The sequence below is a fragment of the Sciurus carolinensis genome, chromosome 11 (assembly GCF_902686445.1).
Source record: "Sciurus carolinensis chromosome 11, mSciCar1.2, whole genome shotgun sequence".
Lineage (NCBI taxonomy): Eukaryota > Metazoa > Chordata > Mammalia > Rodentia > Sciuridae > Sciurus > Sciurus carolinensis.
Window position 1 is genome coordinate 13,735,288 of NC_062223.1, and position 26,064 is coordinate 13,761,351.

Genomic DNA, 26,064 nt, shown 5'->3' on the forward strand with positions numbered 1-26,064 from the left:
TCTTTCCACAAAAGTGAAGCCGAATTAATCAAGGCTCTGGGTTAAATACAGGAAATGCTGAGAAAACAGAGCATGTTGAACAGTGCAGTAGGGAAGCTCTCAGCAAAATCCAGGCTGCAGAAAACTCTAGGAGACAAATGACCCATTGTCCACAGCAAAGGAATTACAAGGGGGACAAAAAGAGAATGGAATAAAGAACCTACAGATTAAGAGACTTGAGAGAAATGTTGATTGATCTTGATATGTGAATCAACAGTATGACAGTTACGAAGTCACTGGAAATTTAAACACCAACTGCATACTTTATACTTTTTAATGAGATACATAGTGAAATATTTTATGGATAAGATCATACCTGGGGGATTTATTTTGAAAGATGATGGGGGAGACTAAGGGTTGCAGATAGGTTGGCCATGGTAATTGTTGATGGGTGTTGGGGACACAGGGTCATCATATTGACTACCTTTGTATACGTCTGAGCATATTCAAATAAAAAACTAACACACACACAGAAGTGGTGATTGAGGTTCAGTGGATTCACAAGGGTGGGTCCAATTATGACTAACAACCTTACCGGAAGAGGAGACAGGACAGAGGTGTGCAGGGAGAAGAGCTTGTGAAGACGCTGGGAGAAGACGACATCAAGAAGCCCAGGACAGAGGCCTCGGAAGAAGCCTCCCCAACACCTTGACCTTGGATTTGCCACCTCCGGAACTGGGAGATCGGAATTTTCTGTTGTGGAAGCCCCCCTCTGCCCCTGGTCTGTGGGCCACCCAGTGAACGGGAAGACAGCAAAGTCACATTTCTTTTCTTTTTTTCTTTGCGGTGCTGGGGATCGAACCCAGGGCCTTATGCTTATAAGGCAAGCACTCTACCGACTGAGCTATCTCCCCAGCCCACAAAGCCACATTTCTTGCTTGTACAGAGTTGAACCCAGTGTCTTGTTGGACCTGTGTCTTTTTTTTTCCTCTCTTAAGGTTTATTGGTTTATTTATTTATTTTTATTAGAGCTATATAGTTACACACAGTAGGTGGGTCCACCCGACCAGCTCGTATGAGCGTGGAATTGACTTCAGTTCCCCAATCCCCCTGCCTTCCCGGTCTTCCTCCCCTCCCCCACTCTCCTTCCTCTACTCTGCTGGACTTCCTGTCGCTCAGCCGTTGGCTTACAGGCGATAGACTCTTTTTACTTAGGTGAAATTCCCTGTGGCGTATTCCACACACGACAGAAAACATTTGACCTTTGAATTTCTGAGTCTGGCTTGCTTCACTTGGCAGGATAGTCTCCATTTCCAACCATTCGCTGGCAAATGCCATAATTCATTCTTCTTTATGGCTGAGAAGAACTCCATTGTGAATATCTACCATTATCTCTTCATCCATTCCTTTCCTGACGGGTACCTGCGTTGATTCCATAATTTAGCTATTGTGAATTGTGCTTCTAGAAACATTCGTGTGGCTGTATTGCTGTAGTATGCTGACTTTAGTGACCAAGGAGTGGGATAGCTGGGTCACATGGTGGGTCCATCCTTAGTTTTTGAGGAACCTGCATACTGCTTTCCAGAGTGGCTGTACTAGTCTGCAGTTCCACTAAAATGTACAAGCCTACTTTTCTTCCCCACAAGATTGTCAGCATTTATAAATTTTGTATTCTTTAATCATTGCCATTCCGACAGGAGTAAGAAGAAATCTGAGTGTGTTGATTTGCATTTCCCTGATGGTCAGGGATGTGAAACATTTTTTTGTATATTTTTTGGCCAGTTGTGTTTCTTCTTTAGAGAAGCTTATTTATTTATTTATTTATTTTTGTCCATTTATTGATGGGATTATTTGGGATTTGTGTGTGTGTGTGTGTGTGTGTGTGTGTGTGTGTTAAGATTTTTTGAGTTCTTTATATATTCTGGATATTAACCTCCTGTTGGAGGAGGAGCTGGCCAAGATTCCTCCCACTCTGTAGACTCTCCCTTCATGCTCCTAATCATTTCTTTTGTTTTGCAGAAGCTTTTTAGTTTGATGGTATCCCACTTATTGATTCGTGGTTTTATTTCTTGTGCTTTAGGGTCTTCTTAAGGAAGTTGATACCACGGAGTTACCATATGGTGGAGAAACCTGATGTTTTCTTCTATTAGTTGCAAGGTCTCTGGTCTAATTCCTAAGTCTTCGATCCATTTTGATTTCACTTTTGTGCAGGGTGAGAGACAGGGGTCTACTTTCATTTTTCTACATATAGCTCTCCAGTTTTCCTAGCACCACTTGTTAAAGTGGCTGTCTTTTCTCCAAAATATATTTTTGGCACCTTTGTCAAGTATCGATGGCTGTAGGTATGTGGCTTTGTCTCCGTGTCTGCTATTCTGTTCCATTGGTCTTCATGACTATTTTGAAGCCAATACCATGCTGTTTTTTTAAAATTTTGAGCTTTATAGTTATACATAAAAGTTGGGTTCATCGCCACAAATTCACACATGCATGCAATTTGATTTCAGTTCATGTGCTGTTTTTGTTACTTCAGTTCTGTAGTATAATTTCAAATCCAAAGCTTCCTGCATCACTTTTCTTGCTTAGTATTACTTTGGCTATTCTGGATCACTTATTCTTCCAAATGAATTTTAGAATTGTTTTTTCTAATTCTGTGAAGAATGCCGTTGGTATTTTGATGGGAATTGCATGGAATCTGTTTATTATTTTGGTAGCATGGTCATTTTTTTGTTTTTGTTTTGTTTTGTTTTTGGGGTTTTTTTTTTTTTTTTTTTTTTTTTTTTTTTGTACCAGGGATTGAACCCAGGGGCACTCAAGCACTGAGCCACATCCCTATGTTGTATTTTATTTAGAGACAGGGTCTCACTGAGTCGCTTAGTGCCTCACCGTTGCTGAGGCTGGCTTTGAACTCTGCCTTAGCCTCCCGAGCCACTGGGATTACAGGCGTGCCACTGCACCTGGCTAGTATGTTCGTTTTGACACTATTAATTCTGCTTATCCAAGAACTCATGATGTCTTCCACCTTCTAAGGTCTTCTTCAATTTATTTCTTCAGTGTTCCATAATTTGCATTCTAGAGGTCTCTTACTTCCTTGGTGTAATGGTTAATTTGAATTGTCAGCTTGATTGGATTAAGAGATGCTGATGATCAAGAGGCTTCTGGGTGTGTCAGTGAGGGCGTGTCTAGGAATGATTGGCATGTGGGATAGTGACCTGAAGTGGAGACCCTCCCTACGCGTGGGCAGCACCACCCAATAGGATAGAATAAAAGTTGGAAGAACAAGGAAGCAGATGCTGATGCAAGCTTGGTTCTTCTTGAACAGGTTCTCGATTGCTGCTGCATTTTCCTGAGGATATCAGACTCTGGCTTCTTTGTTCTTCCAAAGTGAACTCTGCCAGTGATTCTCCAGGGAGTTTCCAGAAGCCTTCCATTTCAGACTAGGGTACCCTCTTGTTCTGCGGCTTCAGCTTCTTGGATTGCACAGCTACTGGTTCCTCCAGCTCTCCAGCTGCAGACGGCCATTGTGGACCATCCAGGTTCTGGTCGTGTGAGCCAATCTAATAAATCCCCTTCTTATAATCATACTTCCTGCTGATTCTGTTCCTCTAGAGAACCCTGACTAATACACATGGTTAGATTAATTCCCAAGTATTTTATTTTTTTGAGGTTATTGTGAAAGGAACGGTTTTCCTGATTTCTTCCTCCATTGAATCACTGTTGGAGTTTGGGAAAACCTCTGATTTATGGATGATCTGGTATCCTGCTACTTTGCTCATTTACAAGCTCTAGAAGTCTTCTGGGGGAGATTTTGGGTCTTCTATACATAGGATCTTGTCATCAGCAAACAGATGGTTTGGCTTGTTTTCCTCTTAGTATCCCTTTGCCTTCCTTCTCTTACCTGAGTGCTCTGGCTGTTTCAAGGACTATATATATTGACTAGGAGTGGTGAGAGTGGACAGCCTTGTCTTGTTCCTGATTTTAGAGGAAAAGTTCTTAGTTTTCTTCATTGGTATTGATACCGCCGTTTACCAGTAACGAGTTCTGCTTCTTCTAATGTTGAAGATTGAACACTAGAGAAGCTCGCCAAGGCAAGCATATTAAGCAGGTTTTATTTAAAGGTAATGACACAGACTTCTCCCGGCAGGAAGAAGGGGGCCATGGCTGATGTTCTAAAGTCCCAAGAAGTGAGCGCACCCTCCATCTTTTATAGGTTAAAGTCTCTTTTGTTCTCCAGTTTTCTCCCCCCTTATCTCTCCTTCTGCCTACTTGACTAGACCTGGTTTTGCATTAAGTGAGAAACCATGGGCAGGGGGAGGGCCAAGGTGATTCAGGCAGGCAAGGGCCCAGGGGGCATTAATTAGCAGCTCCTTGCTTGCAGTCCTTGATAAAGGCAGGTAAATTTGGTCATCAATGGGCTCCAGAGATCCTTGACATTCCATTCTTCCAGGGGCAGTCTCCAACTTCCAAAGGCAGATGGCTTCATGGCTTCATTTCCTCAAATTGACCCGATTTCCTATTTCTACACTAACTACCTGTCCTTAATTCTGACTTCAGTATGATGTTGATTTTGGGTTTGTCACAAATGGCCTTTATGATGTTGAGGTAAGTTTCTTCGATCCCTAACAAAAAGGAAAAGAACCAAAGTAACGCCATTTTGTTCTGACCTGACTCTATTACATGCTTGCTTCTAACGTTTTCCTTTCAGCCTCTGGAAGCTGTATCTATGTTGACAGAACAGTAGGACCTTCCTGCGATCCTGACTCAGCCCTGAGGTATAACAAAAATGACTCAGACATGTATAGTCAAAACTATTCTCTCATGTAATCAAAATATCTGTCTCAACAGGGTCTTTCTGACCTACATGTGCCTCAATTGTTCTTGTGGTTTTGCCTTTATAAACCCCTGCACTCCCATGCTCTGGGCTGTTCTCCCAATAGCCATTTTGGGCTTTGTGTGAGACAGGCAGCCAGTCGGCTAATAAAGACTCTCAATTTTGTACTTCTCAGTGGTGATCGGTCTGTTCTTAAATTGTGCTCCACGAAACCTAGCTTTTCCAGCATTTTTAACATGAATCTGTGTGGGATTTTATCAAAGGTCTTTTCTGCATTTATTGAGATGATCATGTGATTCTTGTCCTTTATTCTGATTAAGTGGTGAATTACATTTATTGACTGGCATATGTTGAACCAGCTTGCATCCCTGGAATGAAACCCACTTGATGGTGGTATATTATCTTCTTAATTTTGATTTTTTTTTTTGGTACCAGGGATTAAACCCAAGGGCACTTAACCAGTGAGCCGCATCCTCAGCCTTTCATTAAATTTAATATTTTATTTTGAGACAGGGTCTTGCTAAGTTGCTTAGGGTCTTGCTAAGCTGCTGAGGCTGGCTTTGAGCTTGTGATCCTCCTGCCTCAGCCTCCAGAGTTACTGAAATTATGACACGCACCACCACACCCAGATTGGTGTGTTTTTGAATGAGGTTTGCTAATATTTTCTTAAGGATATTTGCATATGTGTTCATCAGGGATATTGGTCTGTAGTTTTCTTTCCTTGATGTATCTTTGTATGGTTTTGGTATCAGGGTTGCTGTGTCATGTTTTCTTAACATCGATTTCATATAACATTTTGTCCAAAAATATTTACTGAGCATCTATCATGTCCCAGTGCAACTGCTGGTTACTTTGACGAGTCCTGCTTCCTCAGATGTTGAAGTATAACACCAGAGAAGCACGCCAAGGCAAGTGTAGAGTAGAAAGTCAGAAATTCCTTAAAGGATAGTAAAACAGACATTTCCTGGGTGGAAACAGACTTCTCCCTGGTGGAAGAAGGGGACCCAAAGAAGATTCAATGGCAAGAGCAAGTCTTGCTCCTTTTATAGATTTAAAGTTCTTTGTTCTCCTGCTCTCTTCCCCCTTATCTCTTTTCTTGCATCCTATATGACTAGGCCCTGGATATGCCCCGGTGGGATGGCACAAAGGTGAGAAGCAGATGGGCAGGGGAAGGGTCAAATGCAGCAGGTGTGAAGCCAGAATTAAGGACAGGTAGTTAGTGTAGAAATAGGAAATCGGGTCAATTCGAGGAAATGAAGCCATGAAGCCATCTGCCTTTGGAAGTTGGAGACTGCCCCTGGAAGAATGGAATGTCAAAGATCTCCGGAGCCCATTGATTACCAAATTTACCTGCCTTTATCAAGGACTGCAAACAAGGAGCTGCTAATTAATGCCCCCTGGGCCCTTATCTGCCTGAATCACCTTGGCCCTCCCCCTGCCCATGGCTTCTCACTTAATGCAAAACCAGGCCTAGTCAAGTAGGCAGGAAGGAGAGATAAGGGGGGAGAGAACTGGAGAACAAAAGAGACTTTAACCTATAAAAGATGCAGGGTGCGCTCACTTCTTGGGACTTTTAGAACATCAGCCATGGCCCCCTTCTCCCTGCCAGGAGAAGTCTGTATTATTCCCTTTAAATAAACCTGCTTAATATGCTTGCCTTGGCGTGCTTCTCTAGTGCTTAATCTTCAACATTAGAAGAAGCAGAACTCGTCACCGGTAAACAACGGTATCAGGTGGAGGCCCAGGGGGTATTACTTAGCAATTCCCTGCCTGCAGCCTTTTGGGAGAGGTAGTGTAGGCAGGTAAACTTGGTAGTCAAAGGGCTTTGGAGACACTGACATTCCAGTCTCCCAGGGGCTGGCTCCAACTCACCAGACTCAGAAGGCCTCCATTTTCTCCATTTGACCAGCTTCCCTACGCCACACTGACTGCCTGTCCTCAATTCTGGCTTCACCGGGCCCTAATTTAAGCAGTGCAGATTCACCAAGGTACAGGACAGAGTTAAATCCCTGCCCCAGAGAGCTCACACGCCAGGGAGGGAGACCGAAAATCAGCAAGCTAAGTGAATTCTGGAGCATGTGAGACTGTCATGCTGGAGGGAACCAGAGAGCAAGGAAGGGGACAGACGGCGGCGGGGGGAGAGCGCTTATCCTAAGCTCCAGCTGCTTTTCTTAAAGACTTAACGCACACTCATCGTCTTAAGAGCAGAAGAGTCCTTCCTGTCGATGATTTCCCAGCTCTGAGAATCTGGGGTGGTTTCCAGCCTTCACTGGGAAAATCTTTAGAGTCAATAAATAATTTATAGCTAATAATGATAAACATATGTATATATGTGTGTACATATATGCAATAATTAGCTACAGATTACATATGTCTAATTTATATGTCTGTATATGTGTTACATAATACATATATTTGGATTCCATTTGTCAGAGTGGGATTAGCAGGTCTAAAAGTAGAAGGGTTTGTAAGACAGCGATCTGATGTTGCTAAATAGCCAGCCATTGCAGTAGATGGAAAGGATGGACAATCCAAGACCCGCAAGGTAGCGTGTGTGGGAGGGGCGGGTGGGAGTGGGTGTAAGTTGGCCTTGGTCTGTGAGTGTCAGTCCTCAGCTCACCCGCTGCTCTTGGAAGATGTTTCTATGGGAAAAAATTCTCCCTGGGAGGAACCCAGGCAATCCCAGCAAAGGCAGGGTCTCCTCTCTGCTGCAGGTCTTTCTCTGTCTCTTATAAAATAATGCTCAGCTTTCCCCCTTAAGCTTAACAGTAATCGCCGAAAAAAACTAAGGCAAGTGTAAGGAGAGAGAAAAAATAATTGTCCCCAGAAGTGGCTTCTGGATGTCACCACCCGCGTGTCCTTCGGTTCCTGGGTGGCCTTTGGTTTTCGTCTTGCGTATGTTTGAAGCAGCAGTCGCTCGTGCTACTGCGCCAGGCTCGGCTCTAAAGGTTTCTTGTCAGGGACCAAGAAGTTCTCATTCTGAGAACATTCTGACCTTTACAATAAGCAGCAGCGCCCCTCCCCCCCCTCTCCTGGCTGATAATTCTGACAGTATGGCGCCTATGGCGCCCACGGCTTCTCTTCCGGGACTACACTTTCCTGCCGGTGCGAACTTCACCTTCCCGCCAGCGCGAATTTGCACCCTATCAGGAACCCAGCAGAAGAACACAACCAACCAGGCTGCACCTCGTCATACCCCTCATTCCCTGAGCATATAAATACCCCTGTGTGAACAATAAAAATTTGCAGCTTGATCAGAATTCCTGTCTTGCTGCCTCTCCCTGCGTCTCTTGTCCCTTCATTCCTTCTCTCTTAGGTTTGCCGTTCCGCATTGATGTCCCGCGGGTCGGGACAGTTGGCGCCCAACGTGGTTGGCTCGAGCCTTTGTTTGAGAAGCGAACGCTGCCCTCTGGGGAAGACTTGGCCAAGCGGGATTCGAGATCGCCTCGGTGGACTCGACCGGGAGTCAGATCCAGGAGGAGAGTGAGGCCAGCGCAAGGTGAGTGACGCACCATGGGACAAGCAGTTTCGTCACATGATTTGTTTCTGACGGGTCTCGAGGAGGCCCTCAAGACTCGGGGAGCGCGTGTTAAGAAAAAGGATTTAAGATCATTCTTTTCATACATAGAGGATTTGTGTCCTTGGTTTCCCCTCGAGGGGTCAATTGATGGTAAAAGGTGGCTCAGAGTAGGAGACTGCCTCAAAGATTATTATGAGACTTTTGGTCCTCAAAAGGTGCCTGTCACTGCCTTTTCTTATTGGAATTTAATTAATGAGATTCTTAAAAGCTCACCCTTTGACAGTGGTACTTTAAAACTTGTAAAAATTGGGGAGCAGGCAATGCAATCCACCTCTCGCCCCCCCCTCGGCATGCCCTTCGGTTAGTATTCAAATGCCCCCTACTCAGCCTTCTCAGGACCCTGGGACCCTCCCAGACCCCGGGAACCTCCCAGACCCCACCTTACCAAAAAAGTCCCCTAAAAGTCCCCCTAAGATTTATCCGGTTTTAAATCCCTATGATGACGTGACCCCAGAGGAGGAGGCTACCCTGGAGGGGGCAGCGGCTCAACACCATTCTCCAGACCTGCCACCTCTTAAAAATCCACTTCCCACTTATACACCCCCTGCCTTTCGTGCTCCGGCCCTTCAGGGACCTACTGCCCCCCCCAGACATTTTTTCCCCACTTCCCTTGCCTAATCTAACCCCTTTACACGAGTCTCTCCAACATAGGCGGGAACAAATCCAACTTTTAAAAGAACTAAAAGCCCTTGATGCCGAGCTTCGCTCACTGGCCTTGGGCACGGAGTTAACACAAACTGGCCCAAGACCCCTCAATACTCGTAAGGTGAAGCCACGTGGTCAGCCTGTTCTTGCCTTTCCAGTCACTTGCAGTCAAGCAGATCAGCCCGCACAAACTGAAGCAGAGAATTTAAAAGGAAGTCAGGAAGAGGAATCAGGGGAGGAACAAGAGGTAGAACCAGAGAGGGAACAAGAGGAGGACCAGGAATCAGGGGATGAGGAGGAGCCCACCTCTGGACAGAGTGGAGCCCTTGGTTCTTATAAAAGGCTGAGCCTCCGCTTTCTTGAAAGACTTAAAAAGGCTTGTACACAGTATGGCCCCACTGCACCTTATACACTGGCCTTGCTAGAGAACCATAGTACACAGTGGCTCACCCCTAATGATTGGAAATTTTTGGCCCGAGCCACCCTCAGTGCGGGTGACTTCCTGTTGTGGAACGCAGACTTTAGGGAATACTGTCGGGAAACTGCCCAAAAAAATTCAACCAAGGCTTCCTCTAAATCCTGGACCTATGTTAAACTAGTGGGTAATGCACCATTTGATACTAACCCTAAACAGGCACGCTTTCCTACTGGGCTCCTAGCACAGGTTCAAACTGCTGGTTTGCATGCTTGGAGACGGCTCCCTCAAAAGGGCTCGGCCACCACCTCCCTAGCAAAAATTCGTCAGGGTCCTGACGAGCCTGACAGTGACTTTGTTGCCCGGCTTAATCTAACTGTGGAGCGCTTACTTGGACCAAGTGAAAACGAGAGCTCCTTTGTAAAATATCTTGCCTTTGAAAATGCCAACCCAATATGTCAAGATGTTCTTCGGCCCCACAAAGATAAAGGGGACCTTTCTGACTTCATTAGGCTGTGTGCCGGGGTAGGAACAGCCCATGCCATGGGTCTTGCCATTGGTGCCGCCTTCACCAAGGCCCTTCACCACCCTGGCCCACGTACTTGCTTTACTTGCAAACAACCTGGCCATTTTGCGCGAGACTGCCCAACAGGGAGACTGGGTCAAGGACCCATATCTCCTCAAACAGGGACTAAACCACCTCCGCTCACCCTTTGCCCTAAATGTGGTAAAGGTCGCCACTGGGCCAAGGAGTGTAGATCCAAGACCAATGCCCTTGGACAGCCTATTCCCTCTAACTTCTCGGGAAACTCCTCTCGGGGCCAGCCCCTGGCCCCGAACACCCCCAGAGCAAACCCAGGGGCAATAAGGTTTGTTCCCTCTCAGACTCCCAACCCTATCCAGGCTCCCTGTCCTTCTCCACAATCACCTCCCTCCAACGTGCTACCCCAGGCAGCGCAGGATTGGACCTCTGTGCCTCCACCGATACAATATTAGACTCTATGCAAGGACCTCAAATAATACCCACTGGGGTTGTAGGCCCCCCTCCACCTCATATGTGTGCTCTTATTCTTGGGAGAGCTCCTACCACCTTACAAGGTGTTCAGGTCTTCCCTGGCATCATTGATAATGATTACACTGGAGAAATTAAAATACTGGCCACAGCTGTTAAGGGAGTAGCTGCCATCCCTGCAGGAACAAAAATTGCACAATTAATACTCCTTCCCCTCAATTCAGGAAATTCACCAGGAAACACAGCCTCTTTAGGTTCCTCTGATGTGTATTGGGTCCAACCTATCTCCCACAAAAGACCCACTCTTACCTTATTTATTGAAGGAAAGAAATTCCAAGGGATCCTAGATACTGGTGCGGACGCCACAGTTATTTCTCAAAAATATTGGCCATCAGAATGGCCCCTCACCTCATCACTAACTGACCTTAAAGGAATAGGGCAGTCAAGAAACCCCTTAGTTAGCTCCAGGGTGCTTAATTGGACTGAAACAAAAGATAACACAGGGAATAAAGGAACCGTTACCCCCTTCGTTGTTCCTGATCTCCCTGTCAACCTTTGGGGACGAGACATTCTAAGCCAAATGAAAGTTATTCTTGCTAGTCCCGACTCTTTAGTCACTCATCAAATGCTTCGTATGGGCTTTATCCCTGGTACAGGCCTTGGAAGGCTAGGACAAGGACAGGTTGAGCCTGTACAACCCATACAAAAAACAGACAAATTTGGACTTGGGTATGTGGATTTTTAGTGTCGGTCCCTGACCCTCCTGTACCCCATGCAGACAAAATTATTTGGGAAACTCAAACTCCTGTGTGGGTGGATCAGTGGCCCCAAGAAAAATTAGAGGCTGCCTCCATGTTAGTACAGGAACAGTTGACAGCCGGCCATGTGGAACCCTCAACCTCACCCTGGAATACTCCTATTTTTGTTATTAAGAAGAAATCAGGCAAATGGCGCCTTTTACAGGATTTGCGCGCTATCAATAAGGTTATGCGCCCGATGGGGGCATTACAGCCAGGCATCCCTACACCGGTAGCTATTCCTAGGGACTATTATAAAATGGTCATCGACTTAAAAGATTGCTTTTTTACTATTCCTTTACATCCTGAGGACAGACCCTATTTTGCTTTCAGCCTCCCCCGCATCAATTTTCAGGGCCCTATGCAAAGATTTCAATGGAAGGTCCTTCCCCAGGGTATGGCTAACAGCCCTAGTCTTTGCCAAAAATATGTTGCTCAAGCAGTAGACCCTGTGAGAGAGTGGTGGCCACAAGTTTATATATTACATTATATGGATGATTTGTTAATTGCTGCACCTAATACCTATGATCTTAACAATTGTTATTTGGATCTCTATAAAGCCCTTACTGCCTTGGGACTTCAGATAGCCCCTGATAAGGTTCAAACACAGGACCCCTACACCTACTTGGGCCTCAAACTTCAAACTAATCAAATTCAAATCCCTAATATACAATTGCGTGTGGACCATTTCCACACTCTTAACGATTTCCAAAAACTACTAGGGGATATCCAATGGCTAAGACCATATTTAAAACTACCCACCTATGTGATTTTGCCTCTTAATGATATTTTAAGGGAAGATTCTGACCCTTCTTCTCCTCGAGAGCTTACTCCCGAGGCACGGCAAGCATTAATTCAAGTCACAGAAGCCATCGCTCAACAATTTGTTACACAAATATCTTATAACCTTCCTTTGGTTTTGGTTATATTACACACCCCTCATACACCCACGGGACTATTCTGGCAGCGGGATCCACATTTTAAAAATAAGGGTTGCCCCTTGCTTTGGGTTCATTTGCCCGCCACATCCTCTAAAGTTATTGCTGTCTATCCTGCTCAGGTAGCTTCTATCATTATTAAAGGTCGCTTGCTTTCTCGACAACATTTTGGCAAAGACCCTGATAACATTCTGATTCCATACACTAAGGATCAAACCCAATTTTTGCTACAGACGAGGGATGAATGGGGTATTGCTCTATCAGGCTTTTTGGGAATAATCGATAACCACCTTCCCAATGACCCCCTTTTGCATTTTGCTCAGTTACATCCATTTATTTTTCCTCGGGTTACTCGGAAGGCTCCTATTCCACAAGCCCTTACTGTTTTTACAGATGGCTCCAGCAATGGCCGTGCAGCCTTTGTTGTTGATAATCAGCCTACCACCTTTGACACTGCTTATCCATCAGCACAGCTTGTAGAATTGTTTGCTATAACACAAGTCTTTATGACATTTTTTGATAAACCTATTAATATTTATACAGACAGTGCTTACATTGCCCATTCTGTGCCCCTATTGGAGATTTCACCCGCCATTAAGGCTTCCTCCAACGCAGCCTTTTTGTTTAACCAGCTTCAACAACTAATTCAGGCTAGAAAACATCCATTTTTCTTAGGACACATTAGAGCACATTCTGATCTTCCCGGTCCCCTATCACGGGGTAATGCTCAGGCTGATGCAGCCACTCGGTCCCTTTTCCCAGTTCTTATTGGATCCATCCGAGAGGCCACAGATTTACACAAACTTCACCACTTAAATTCTCAGAGCCTTCGGTTACTCTGTAAAATTACCAGGCAACAAGCAAGGGAAATTGTAAAAGCGTGTCCTGCTTGCGTTGTCTCCCTTCCTATTCAACATCTGGGTGTTAACCCTCGAGGATTACTGCCCAATCAGATTTGGCAGATGGATGTTACTCACTTTCCTGAATTTGGGAAAACAAAGTACATACATGTTTCCATAGATACCTTTAGTGGCTTTATTTTTGCATCACCGCATTGCGGAGAAGCTACCAAGGATGTCATTTCTCATCTTGTCTCAGCCTTTTCCATAATGGGAAAGCCAGCACATATTAAGACAGATAATGGCCCTGCATATACCAGTACCAAGTTCAAACAGTTTTGTGCCACTCTTCAAATCTCTCATACTACTGGAATTCCATATAACCCTCAAGGTCAAGGCATTGTGGAACGTGCACACCTCACCTTAAAAACCTGGCTTACCCGCCTTAAGGCCTCTTCCCTTGCATTTACCACTCCCAGGGATCGCCTTAATCATGCATTATTTGCTCTTAACTTTCTTACCCTAGACAATGAAGGACATTCGACCGCAGACAGACATTGGCATCCCTCTTCTAATTCTGCTCGCCCATCTGTTATGTGGCGCGATCCTTTAACAAATAAATGGAAAGGCCCAGATCCCGTCCTCATTTGGGGACGAGGCTCAGCTTGTATTTTAGATCAAGAACAAGCAGCCCCAAGATGGTTACCAGAACGCCTGGTCAAACAGGTCAATGATTTACCACAACCCAGGGACGGAAACCTTCCCCCTGAGGATGAATCTTCCTCTCTTATAGATGCAGCCGACAATCTATGCGAAAAATCCCCTGAATGACAGACCCTGTGACTGCACACCATTGCTTCTCTGGATAATGGCTGCCTGTTCACTGCTCTCCCACAGCCATGCAGGACTTGAGGACCCTGCTAAGGTCCCCTCCTTTGCTTGCTGCTTATTGTATCTATAGGTCCTTTGATATTCAACAAGATCATGGCTTTTCTTAAAGCTCAAATTGAGGCTATACAGGCGAAACCTATTCAGGTTCATTACCATCGACTGGAGATGATGGATCGTGATGGTGATCTTAAAAGACCATCACCCCTGTGAGCTAAACTGGACAGCCAATGATGGGTAAGATTCGTGAGAGCTCATACCAACCTAAGACAGGAAATGAGGGCTAGAGCCTCATTATCCAATGACGGGTAAGGATGTTGCTCTATCACGGACAACCTAAGACAGGCGCAGTTCCCGAGGGATTGTCACTCCAGCCCTATACCTGTTCAGGCAAGCTGTGCCCCCGTCTCGCCACATAACCTCTATCACCCCCTTAAAATATGGCTACGAAAAATGGTCAATAATTTTATATAAGAAAGGGGGAAATGTCAGGGACCAAGAAGTTCTCATTCTGAGAACATTCTGACCTTTACAATAAGCAGCAGCGCCCCTCCCCCCCTCCTGGCTGATAATTCTGACAGTATGGCGCCTATGGCGCCCACGGCTTCTCTTCCGGGACTACACTTTCCCGCCGGCGCGAACTTCACTTTCCCGCCAGCGCGAATTTGCACCCTATCAGGAACCCAGCAGAAGAACACAACCAACCAGGCTGCACCTCGTCATACCCCTCATTCCCTGAGCATATAAATACCCCTGTGTGAACAATAAAAATTTGCAGCTTGATCAGAATTCCTGTCTTGCTGCCTCTCCCTGCGTCTCTTGTCCCTTCATTCCTTCTCTCTTAGGTTTGCCGTTCCGCGTTGATGTCCCGCGGGTCGGGACAGTTTCTCGTGGTAGATTTATTTAGTCACAGTCCTAAAAGGTAGGAAGTGTTCTCTCCTGCGACGTCGCTGCACTACTGGTGAATGAGGTGGGGTGTGGGAATGGGGTCCAAGGACAGTCGACCTCCGGGACAGTCACAGGAGGACAGCTGCTCTCTGAGGGAAGCAGGCCATCAGTCAGGGGGCCCCTTAGCGTCCTTTCTAGCTTGTGGTTTCCTGTGAAACCTGCATCCCAGGGTCACCACGGCGCCTGTGTCCCGAATGGAAGGGCCACGGGAGGGAGGGCGCCACCTTGCAGTACTGTGCACAGAGAGGAGCCCCGTTTCCCACTCGGTCTAGTTTTCTGTCCTTCTTCCTTCTGGACTCCCCTCCCTCTGCCCTCTGAATCCTGGGCCTCTGCCTGGGGTCTCCAGGTGGGAAGAAGCCATAGCCCTGAAGCCAGAATTGGGGACAGGCAGTTAGTATAGAAAAAGGGACCAGTCAAATGAGGAAATGGAGGCCATGAAAGCCATCTGCCTCTGGAAGTTGGAGGCTGCCCCTGGGAGAATGGATGTCAAGGATCTCCGGAGCCCATTGATTACCAGATTTACCTGCCCAAGTCAAGGACTGCAAACAAGGGGCTGCTAATTAATGCCCCTGGGCCCTTGCCTGGCTGAATCACTTTGGCCCACCCCCGGGTCCCATCCACTTCTCACTTTTTACATCTCACCTGCAACACCAGGCCTAGTCACGTAGGCAGGAAGGAGAGATAAGGGGGAGAGAACTGGAGAACAAAAGAGACCCTAACCTATAAAAGATGGAGGGTGCACTCACTTCTTGGGATTCTAGAACATCAGCTATGGCCCCCTTCTTCCTGCTGGGAGAAGTCTGTATTATTACCTTTAAATAAAACTGCTTAATATGCTTGCCTTGGCGTGCTTCTCTAGTGTTCACACTTCAACATTAGGGGGAGCAGAACTCGTCACCGGTAAGCGGCGGTATCAGCCCCCCCCAAACCAAATGGCTTCCTAGCTGTTCCGGAGGAAGCTCAGGGTGGCCTGCTGCAGAAGGCTAGGCTTTGTCCACCTGGTCCCCTTCAAGGGATTCTCTCCCTAAGACAGTCTGAAGCTAACAGGAGGGCCCTGCTGGACATTCGTGGGGTGGGAATGGCTCAGGCATCCACAGGGGCCCTCCTCGTGGGAAGCAGGGCCGGGAAGGACATTGCAGGAGAGAGCGACAGAGAGCAGGCCTCTGGAGCTCCTGCCCCGCCTCCTGAGGAGCTGGGGATCCACCAGTTCAAAGGGCCTCGCCCAGAGCCGACACCGGCAGAAGGCTACTTACTACCTAAGGTCCTTTAGAGACAGAGAGAATAGAATCCGTCTTCAACTATCCTTTGCCCCTCTTCTGGATGAGGAGGTGGCGAGGTGGGCACCGCTCTCCCCTCTGAAAGGGCAGAGAATCAAAGACCAGGGGAGGGGAGGAGGGAGGGGCTTTTGGTTTCTTGGCTCCATTGGCCTCTGAGATCTCTGGCCCTTTTCTAGTTCTGCAACTGCCCCAGGCTCCTTCCTGAGGTCTCTTTTGCATTCAAGCCAGTTAGATTTGGCCTGTCCCCCTTGAGGTCTAGACTACATTGGCGAATCTTGCTTCATTCAGAAGGCCGACTGGACAGAGAGGAAAGCCACTGTTAGTATTAGCACCATTGCAAACGAAACCCTTTATTCTCCACCAACTGCAGGGCTCTGTGGAGCCCCGACAGCTCACGTCAGCTTCCCTGGATGGGAATCTGCCACACGTGGCTTGGATCTGCGCGGGGGGCGCAGCCTCCTGGCGAAGCCCAGCGTTCACGCTGCAGGGGCCAGGCCAATTCTGTTGTTGGCCCGATCGAAAACCGTGAAATACAGCCTCAGGAAGACGTCTCCCAGGATCCAGGTCTCCGAGTGAAACGCGTGGTCTAGACCTTCGAAGCTGCTGTAGCAGGTGTGTGAACGACTCTGGAGAAGTCGGGACGCCGGCTGTCACTCCGAGCCCCCCTGCCCCCCTTCAGTAGTCACAGCTGGTGGCTTCTCAGGGTCCCATCCCTCCTGAGCAGGAGTGGAGTGGCTCCCTCGTGCCGCTGCAGAGTGGGGCGTCCCGCTGGGACCAGACTGCTTCCAGTTCCCTCGCCCTCTGCTGTTTCTTCCTGGACCCTCGTTGGGGCTGCTCCTCTCTGGACCCAGCTCCCCTTCCCGGATGGCCCTGCTCTGGGGACCTGTCTGCTCAGCTTTCCCCTCACACAGCTCCTGGGTGCCATCTGCACGGAGCCCACGTGGACCTGCCCCCAACCCCATGGCCCCTCCTGCCTCTCTGCGCCTGGGCTGTCTGTTCCGCCTCTTCCCCTTTCGTCCCTTTGGCCTGGCCTGGACTCCCAGGGGCACTGGCTTGCACTGAGCTTCTCCTGAGCCTCCGTGCTGAGGGTCCCTTGCTGAGGGGTCCCCGTGCTGGGGGTCCCGTGCTGAGGGGCCCGGTGCTGAGGGGCCCCGTGCTGAGGGGTCCCGTGCTGGGGGTCCCCGTGCTGAGGGGTCCCGTGCTGGGGGTCCCTGTGCTGAGGGTCCCCATGCTGAGGGGTCCCATGCTGGGGGTCCCTGTGCTGAGGGTCCCCATGCTGAGGGATCCCCGTGCTGAGGGCCTCATGCTGAGGGGTCCCGTGCTGGGGGTCCCTGTGCTGAGGGTCCCCATGCTGAGGGGTCCCCGTGCTGAGGGCCCCATGCTGAGGGGTCCCGTGCTGGGGGTCCCTGTGCTGTGGGTCCCGTGTTGAGGGGTACCGTGCTGGGGGTCCCCATGCTGAGGGGTCCCTGTGCTGAGGGGTCCCATGCTGAGGGGTACCATGCTGAGGGGTCCCGTGCTGAGGGCCCCGTGCTGAGGGGTCCCGGGCTGAGGGTCCCGTGCTGAGGGGTCCCATGCTGAGGGGTCCCCGTGCTGAGGGGTCCCCGTGCTGAGGGGTCCTGTGCTGAAGGGTCCCTGTGCTGAGGGCCCCGTGCTGAGGGCCCCGTGCTGAGGGGTCCCGTGCTGAGGGGTCCCGTGCTGAGGGTCCCGGGCTGAGGGGTCCCGTGCTGAGGGGTACCATGCTGAGGGGTCCCGTGCTGAGGGTCCCGGGCGTCCTCTGTTCACGTGCACATCTCAGCCCCCAGGCTGTTGCTGTTTTACAGAGGAGGGAGCCGGGGCTGGGCAAGGGCAGTTGTGACGGAGGGTGACCGCACGACTCATCGTCCACCGCAGGCAGCGGGGATGGGAAGGGAGCTCCCCACGATGGCGACCCGTCCCTGCCACTGCCCGTCCGCCTATTTCCAGCTAGTGACTGAATTGACGCTGGGGGCAGGCCCTTGGTGCCCTCTCCTGCTCCTCGCACTGTGCCAGCGGCGGGTGGCGGGTCACTACTTAAGGAGGATGAGGGAGGGCGACTGCCCTGGCCTGTCCAAGGCTGGTTTTGTGGAGGCGCCGGCTGCGCAGCAGCTGCAGTGCACACCACGACCACCAGGGGCGCCTTCCTTCCTCCCGGCCAGAGGATCCCGCCAGTCACCACCGGAGCCCCGCCCTGGGGCGGCTCCTAACCTCCTGGATGTAGGCACTGGCTGGCACTGGGTAGTCGACGCCACTGATGGTGAAGTGGATGTCGGGCAGGGAGCCGACGGTGTTACAGTCCACGACATACTGTGGGGCGTGGGGAGCAGAAGGTTGGTCCCGTGTGGGGAGAGCCCAGAGTGACCCTCCGCACCCCCTGTACCTGGCCATTGCTGTAGGGCTGGGCGTTGATGATCTTCTGGATGCTGAGGATATAGTTCGGTGGGCCATTCAGTAAGGAGGTCCCGGTATCCATAATGGCCTGGCAGCCGCCGTCACAAGCAACCACCTTCCCGTTCATGGAGATGCTGAGACAGGGAGCAGAGAGACACCAGGATCGCTGTGCCTGCTCCCCGGCCGTCTCTGGAAGAGCATGGCAGCTTCACCCCGCCCTCTGCTTCCCTCGCATTGGTCACCCTACGCTTCTGTGACCTCCGTTAAGTTGGTTTGTTTTGGAGCTGGGGTCTCTTTATTGCCCAGGCTGGCCTCCAACCCCTGGGCTCAGGCGATCCTTCTGCCTCAGCCTCAGGAGTAGCTGGGTCTTATAGGCACAGGACCACCGCTCCCTTTCCCTTCCATTCTTGAAATCCTGGTGCTCCTTCCTGCCTCAGTGCCTTTGCACAAGCAGGTCTCTCTTCCTAGAATTGCCCTGCCATGCTGCTGGGCTCATTTCTCCTCGTTCTCCAGGTTCCAGCTAAAGTCCTATCTTCCTGGTTTCCAGCAGGTGGCATGTCATTATCAGTGTGACTCCTTCACGTGCAGCTGCCCTCCGGGATGCTGGGTCCAGCACCCACACACAGTCACTGCTCAACAGGTCGGTTGAGTGAGTCAATGAACCAACAAGAACCAGGGGCAACCAAGAACTGCATCTGGAGTCAGACCAGCTCCGGGGCCCACGGTGAAGATGGAGGGTCCCTCCGGGAGGAAGAGGCCTGCAGGCTGCTCTGGAAGGCCGTCCCCAGCAGTGCCTGGCTCAGACACAGGCCCTGGCCTGAGGGGAAGGCCACCCCTCCTAGAGCCTCCAAAGGCGGTTTTCAGTGTTTGTCTGAGGGACTCACAGGGACTCTGCAGTCCTGGTCCCCAGGTCCTCAGGCACTCCTGTCTCCCAGCTTCCTGAGTGTTGCAGCCCTGCCCCCCGCTGGCTGGCTGGGTAGGGGTGTCCTTGTGTCTGTGTGGCTTTCAGATCTCGACAGCCCGGCCGACCTCTCTGCTGCCGGCCGTCTGCTTGTGGGTGACCCGTCTTCCTGGTTGCCCAGGATCTCACCTCTTTTCAAACTGAAAGCCCCGTGTCCTGGGCAACCCTTCGTCCTGGACATAGCGGGATGGTGGTCACTTGTGGTGACTGTTCAGCCTGCTCGCTTCTCTCCCTGACCCCTGGTCTCTGCAGCTTAGGGTGCTTGGGTCACTTCTCACCTACCCCGGCTGCTGCAGGCCTGGGGCTCATGGGCCTCTTCCAGAGAAACCACCTCCCCTGGCCTGAGGTCCAGCCACCTCCTAGTGCCCAAGACTCAGGCCTGCTCCATTTTTTCTGCTCAAAAGCCCGGTCAGGAAGCCTGGGGAGGTCACGAAGCCGTGGCTAGGCGGGGTGTGTGTCCATGTGTGTGTCTGGGTGATTGTGTTTGCGTGACTCCGTGCACACGTCTTGTGACTGTGTGTGTTTGTGTGTGTCCACCTCGGTGGCTGTACACGCGGCTGGGTGTGCACGTGGGTGCAGCTGCCTGTCTGAGCACGGGCCTGTGTGTCCCTGTGATGCGTGCAGGTCACGGGGCTGCGTCACCCAGGCGTACCTGTCCATGGCTAACTGCCAGTAGGTGGGTCTGGACACCGGCACCCAGTGAAGCTCTCCGCTGTAGTAGGAGGGGTCCACCCCGCCCAGCATCAGCACGCTGCCCTTCTCGTCCTTGCTGGAGCGGAGGAAGAGGAAGGCCGTCGCCACGGAGCCCAGGAGGCTGCACCTCTCAAGCCCAGCGCACCACCCCCCGCACCGCGCACCACCCCCCGCACCGCGCACCACCCCCTGCACCGTCCAGCTGTGCTTATGTCCCTGGCTCAATCCACCCAGCCCCGTAGGGCGGGCCCAACCCGCACGCCACTCTGTGGACAGGGAAGTTGAGGCCAGATGGGCTGAGTACCGCCCCAGGCTGGTCACGTGGCTCACAAGGGGCAAAGCTGAGGTTTGACCGTGGTCGGCCTGGTTTCCCTGTGGGCTGTGAGCACCCGCTCTTCTGGGGCCAGGTACCCACCAGCCACCCCAGCAGACTCAGCTGGCCCTGGTTTTTTATTTTTTGGTGCTGGGATTGAAGCCAGGGTCGGGTGTATTGCTAAGTGCATGCTCTCCCACCGTTCTACACCCCAGCCCCTGATTTTTTTAGATACTCTGGAACAAAGTCCCCATGCTATTTTGCAAATTATGTATCTGGTCCTGGACTCAGGAAAATTTTAGTGAGGGAGGAAACATCCGGCTGACCTCTCTCCTTCCACACCTAACCCTTTGGCAAATTGTGTGAGTTCTTCCTCCAACCTACAGCCTCCCCTCTCCACTCTTCTCTCTACCCTGAACCAAGCATCCACCCTCTCTCCTAAAGAGCCTGCTGCAGCCTCTTCCCTGGCCTCCCTGCCTCCATTCTGGTCCTTCTCTGGTGGGCACCCAGGGTGAGCTTTCAAAAATGTAAATTGGATGCTAATGACTGATTAGATCACCCCACAATGTGTACAAGCCTCAAATCATCACACAACACCCCATAAATCTGTGCAATTAAACAAGTCTGTTAAAGTAAAATTAAGCTCAAATTGGAAGGTAAAACAGAAACACAAGTCAGATCACAGGTCTTGCCTGCCCCCTCCCCTTTTAGAGACTCCCCCACTCTCTTAAACCCCAGGCCCCACCCTGGGCCACACAGCCCCCTGGCTGGTCCTGAGTGCTCCTCCCTCCTTTCTCCTGGGGTCCTTGCTCTCCCCTTGCCGGAACTTTGCCTCTGAAGCCTCTCCCAGCTCAGAGAGGCCGCCCCCACCTCTGTCTGTTCTATCAGCCCGATTCACTGCTTCCGCCAAACCAGTTACTGACCCCAGTTTACTCCCCTTTCGTTCGTTTACCCATTTTTTGCCTTCCTCTCCACCTCTTGTCTGTCTCCTCGTGTGTACCGAGCAGCACCCGGCACATAGTACATGCTCAAGAAAGGCTTGTTGAATGAATTAACTCCTTGGACTGAGCACAGGTGTTCCTGAGGCTTACTGAGGTTAAAACGATCGCTTAAAGTTGTGCTATAGGCCTGGCATTTGAACTCAGCTGCCCCCATAGCCCAGGGCTCAACCACCGCCTCTCCCGCCTCCTACGCAGATCTGTTGTTGCTGCTTCTTCCTTCTCCATCCTCTGCCAGACCCTTAGGTCAGGAACCTCAGCTTTTCTTTGTCTTCTTCTTTTTTTCTTTTGTGGTACTGGGGATTGAACCCAGGTGTGCTCTATCACTAAGCCACATCCCCCAACTCTTTTTACATTTTTTATTTTGAGAAATGGTCTCACCAAATTGCCCAGGCTGGCCTCAAACCTGTGGTCCTCCTGCCTCAGTCTCCCAAGTAACAAGGATTACAGGTGACCACTTCACCTGGCTAACTTCAGCTTTTCTTTACCAAGAGTTGTGGCTGGGGACTTGATGAACTGACCATCACCATGAGGGAGTGTTCTGAGGACTGAGTTCAAGTCTTGCCTTGACTAGTGCCAGGGTGGACTGTCAAGAGTGTCAGAGGTCTTCTCTGAGCCTCAGTTTCCTCATCTGCCAGATGAAGCCACTGGGCTCTAGGGGTCAGCATACCTTTCTGTAAAGGACCAGACTTTCTATCTTTAGCATTTGCAAGCCACACAAAATCTTTTGCTTTGCACAATATTGTCACCATAGTGCAAAAGCACCCACAGACATCAGTAAATGAACAAGCACACTTGTATTTCAATAAAACTTCATTTAGGGCTGGGGAGATAGCTCAGTTGGTAGAGTGTTTGCCTTGCAAGCACAAGGCTCTGGGTTCAATCCCCAGCACTGCAAAATAAATAAATAAAATAAAAAATAAAACTTAATTTATAAGGCTGGGCACTGGGGTACACACCTGCAATCCCAGCAATTTAGGAGGCTGAGGCAGGAGGATTGCAAGTTTGAGGCCAGCCTCAGCAACTTATCAAGACCCTGTCTCAAAATAAAGAATAAAAAGGGCTGGGGAAGTAGCTCAGTGGTAAAGCACCACTGGGTTCAATCCCCAGTATGCTCCCCTCCCAAAAAAGTCTTCAATTACAAAAGTAGATGGTGGGCCACTTCTGGACCCCAGGTCATAGTCTGCTGGCTTCTACGGAATCTTCTGGATCAGAGAGTCTACAATTTTCGTATGCAACTGGAAGTGTGCTACAAGCAAATTGGAGAACCAGCTTGCTGGCCCCAACTTACCTGCTCAGGTAGAAGGCAAAGAGGTTCTGAGCAATGAGACCCTGTTTCCACAGGTTGTCAAAGACAGGCGTGGTTCCCGGAAGGGCCAGGCTGGGGTAGCCCAGGCCCAGGATGCCGTCGAAGACCGCGTATTTCAAGAAGTCGCCAGGCTCCTGCAGACTCAGGCCAAATGCCTGGGCTGCATCCACGAGGCCCCCGATCTGCGCGAGAGAAGGGTGTCATCGCCGGGGGCCTGGCAGGCGGGGCTGGGCTGGAAGTGGGTGAGGAGGCGCAGTGCACTGTGGGAAAGAGCTGAGGCCGGGCGGGCGGTGGGCGGCACCGCGGATGCTTCTCCCAGGCAGGAGCCAGCCCGCGCATCTGCGTGACAGCTTGGTCCATTACACCAAGAGGTCCCAGGGTTTTGGGAAGTCTGTTGTGGGTCTCCTCTAGGGGGTGTGCCTGTGTGTGCACGCGGGCGCCTTGGAGGGGCGGCCCACAGGTTGATTAGATTCTCAATCCAACTCCCAGGGAGGAGCCCGCGTGTCAGCAGGTTGAGTCTGTGGCCCTGTTTTTCCTACTGGAGTTTCTGGAGCCATCAGCTGCCTCTGGGGACTCCAGAGCAGTTCTGCTTTCTCTAGAAAACTGAGCCACACCTCTTCTCGGCCACTGACCGGCTGTGTGACCCTGGGCAAGGCACTCCCTCTCTGTTCCCTCTTAGGTAGAAGTGGAGATCAGAGCAGGGCCTGCCATGGGGTGGGGGTGGGTGGTTATGGAGAGGATTAAATGAGTCATTACAAGAGTGCCGGCGGAGTGTGGCGTGTGAAGACTTCTCTCCCTGCCTCTGGAAGAATCGGCCTTGTGCTCACTACGGGGAGAGGAGCTGCAATCTGCACCCCAGGCACCTGCAGGCAGCTGGAGGGTCAGCCCCACACAGCCCCGCAGGGTGGGTGGCCCGCGGTTGGTGGAGGGGGGACTCCAGAAAGGACAGGCACTCCCAGCTGACCCTGCCTCCGGTCCTGTCAGTGGGGGTCACTCCCAGGACCCTCCCTGCCTTGGCCTCCAGTCTCTACGTTACCCTGACGGTGTCGTAGGCAAGAAATCCCGATAAGGCTCCGGAGCCATAGACCAGGTGAATGGGCCGGCCAGAGACCAGGAAGGTGGAGGAGCGCAGAGGGTCAAAGCTCCTGTGGTTAGCTGCAAGACACCGGGGGGGGGGGGGGGGGGGGGGGGGGGGGGGGGAGCAGCTGTCAGGCCTGCCGGACCCGCAGGGAGGGACGGACAGACGGACGGACAGATGGAAGGACATGCACCGGGGTCGGGCACTCACTGCAAGCCCCGCTGGAGCAGTAGGTGGAAGGCACCCACAGGTCAGCGGAGCCGGTGTCCAGGACCACCTTGAAGTCCTGAGGGGGTGTGCCGATGCTGACGATGCCCACGTAGGCCAGCTGCAGGGGATTGCGTGGCTCAGGCTGGCCAGCTGCCCAGCCATCCCTCTCACTGCAAGACTTTCCCCCCACTTCCCCTGGAGCCTGTGCTCAGGCAGCGCCTTGGCCTGGCTGGCCCTGCGGCCTCCCTCCCATCCCCCCACCTCCCCCAGGCCTCCCCTCCCCCCTCCCCCAGGCCTCCCCTCCCCCTCCCCTCCCCCAGGCCTCCCTCCCCCCTCCCCTCCCCCAGGCCTCCCCTCCCCCTCCCCTCCCCCAGGCCTCCCCCCCCCCCCCCCCTCCCCCAGGCCTCCCCTCCCCCCCCTCCCAGGCCTCCCCTCCCCCTCCCCAGGCAGCCCCCTTCTCTTAACTGGGTGCACCAGCCACACCCCACAGTGGTCTTTTATTTGACAGGTATCTATTCTCTGCCCATTTCCGTGGCTGGGCTAGAGGTTCTGGAAGAGGCGACGAGGATTTTGGTCCCCGCCCTTCCCGGGCACGCTGACTTTTTACTGGGGCAAATCTTGGTGCCACAGTGGTTGGAAGTGCCTCTACCCCGGGTTTGAGCTTGGATTGCGGTTGGGGTTTTGCGTTGATTAGACGTGGGGCTTCCGTGGGGCTCGGTGATTCTCCGCATCAGAAGGGACACCAGACTGCCCAGGGACAGTCATTGGCACATAAAGGATGCACCTGGCATCTGGTCACTGTTAGGCCCGGACTCCACGGTCCCACGGCTGAGCCTGGGAGTCCTCTTGGGGGACAGGCGGCTGTTCCCCGGTGCTTCTGCCTGCAGGACCCACCCTACCCCAGGCTGGCTCTGGTCCCCAGGGGAGCCCCAGACTGGCGGGAGCCCGCCTCCCTGCCACACTCACGTCCAGGTAGTTCCTCATGGGCTCGAAAGCTACTCCCGGGTCCGGATGTTTCTCAAGAGACTTGTGGGCCAGGCCGCGTGGGTATTTCTCCAGGTAGTCGTTCAGCACGTTGTTCTCCCGCAGGTTTTCTCGCAGGGATTTGATCTTCATCAGAGGGAGCCTGAAACAGCCATCAGGAGGGAAAGGCCATGAGAGGCAGCCCCCCGCTGCAGTTTGCCCTGTGACCGTCCTGGGCATCGTACAAGCATCCTCGTGAGTGTCCCGGGGACAGGCCTCTCCATGCAATGGAAAGACCGTGAACCGTGGACCTACGTTTGAAATCCAGGTTCTGTGGTCTAGCTCAGGCAAGTCACGTGACCTTTCTAAGCCTCAGTTTCCCTCTCTGTAAAACAGATGGAACCTGGTGCAGCTCAGGAGGCTGAGGCAGGAGGATAGTAAGTTGGAGGCCAGCCTGGGCAACAGAGTGAGACTCTGTCTCAAAATAAAATAAAAGGGCTGCGGTGCAGCTCAGTGGTGGAGCACTTGCCTAGCATGTGGGAGACCCTGGGTTCCACCCTCAGAACCAAATGAAAATTAAGAGCTGGGAGGGAAGGGCCTTCTCCCTGCGAGTGTGGTGGCATTACAGGAGAAGAATAGAGGGTCAGAGAATAGGAGGGGGAGAGAGGGCCCTACTCCTTGTCCCATACTTACATGACCAAGCACTCTGAGAGGGCCACCAGCCCGAGGACCCCAAACCACTTCATGTTCTTCCCTGGGTTTCCGGTTCTCAGGTAGGAGCGGGTCTCGGGCAGGCCGGCTGCCAGGAGCTGCTTGTTAAATACCTTTCGTTGGGCCCTAATCACCCGCTTCAGGGCCCCTAATGGGGTCTGATAAGAAATACAAACCTTTTCGATAAGCTCTTTCCCGTCAGGAGCAGGGGCCCTAAAATTCTCAGAAAGCAGATTTCCAGTGTAATCTCTTCCTTGGGGCTTGCCTGAGGAAATG

The 26,064-nt window shown here is 51.4% G+C and overlaps 1 protein-coding gene across 1 annotated transcript; it reads right to left on the reverse strand.

Annotated features, from left to right (window-relative positions):
• Window positions 1-16,587: 16,587 nt before the first annotated feature.
• Window positions 16,588-25,823, reverse strand: LOC124960389 (pepsin A-5-like). The gene is made up of 9 exons (XM_047519137.1): window positions 25,771-25,823; window positions 25,081-25,240; window positions 24,115-24,232; window positions 23,863-23,981; window positions 22,809-23,008; window positions 20,166-20,282; window positions 18,542-18,686; window positions 18,370-18,468; window positions 16,588-16,772 (listed from the first exon to the last, which is right to left on the reverse strand). The coding sequence occupies exons 1-9, from the start codon at window positions 25,821-25,823 to the stop codon at window positions 16,623-16,625; spliced, it is 1,161 nt and encodes a 386-aa protein (XP_047375093.1). The 3' UTR covers window positions 16,588-16,622.
• Between the last annotated feature and the right edge of the window lie 241 nt (window positions 25,824-26,064).

Bases quoted from the DNA above. Each gene is read 5' to 3' on its own strand.
- LOC124960389 (XM_047519137.1), bottom strand. From the start codon at position 25,823: ATGAAGTGGTTTGGGGTCCTCGGGCTGGTGGCCCTCTCAGAGTGCTTG. The intron at 23,009-23,862 runs GTAACGTAGAGA...TCTCTCGCGCAG, and splicing joins TTGCCTACGACACCGTCAGG to ATCGGGGGCCTCGTGGATGC. The intron at 18,687-20,165 runs GTACGCCTGGGT...TCCCTGTCTCAG, and splicing joins TGGCAGTTAGCCATGGACAG to CATCTCCATGAACGGGAAGG.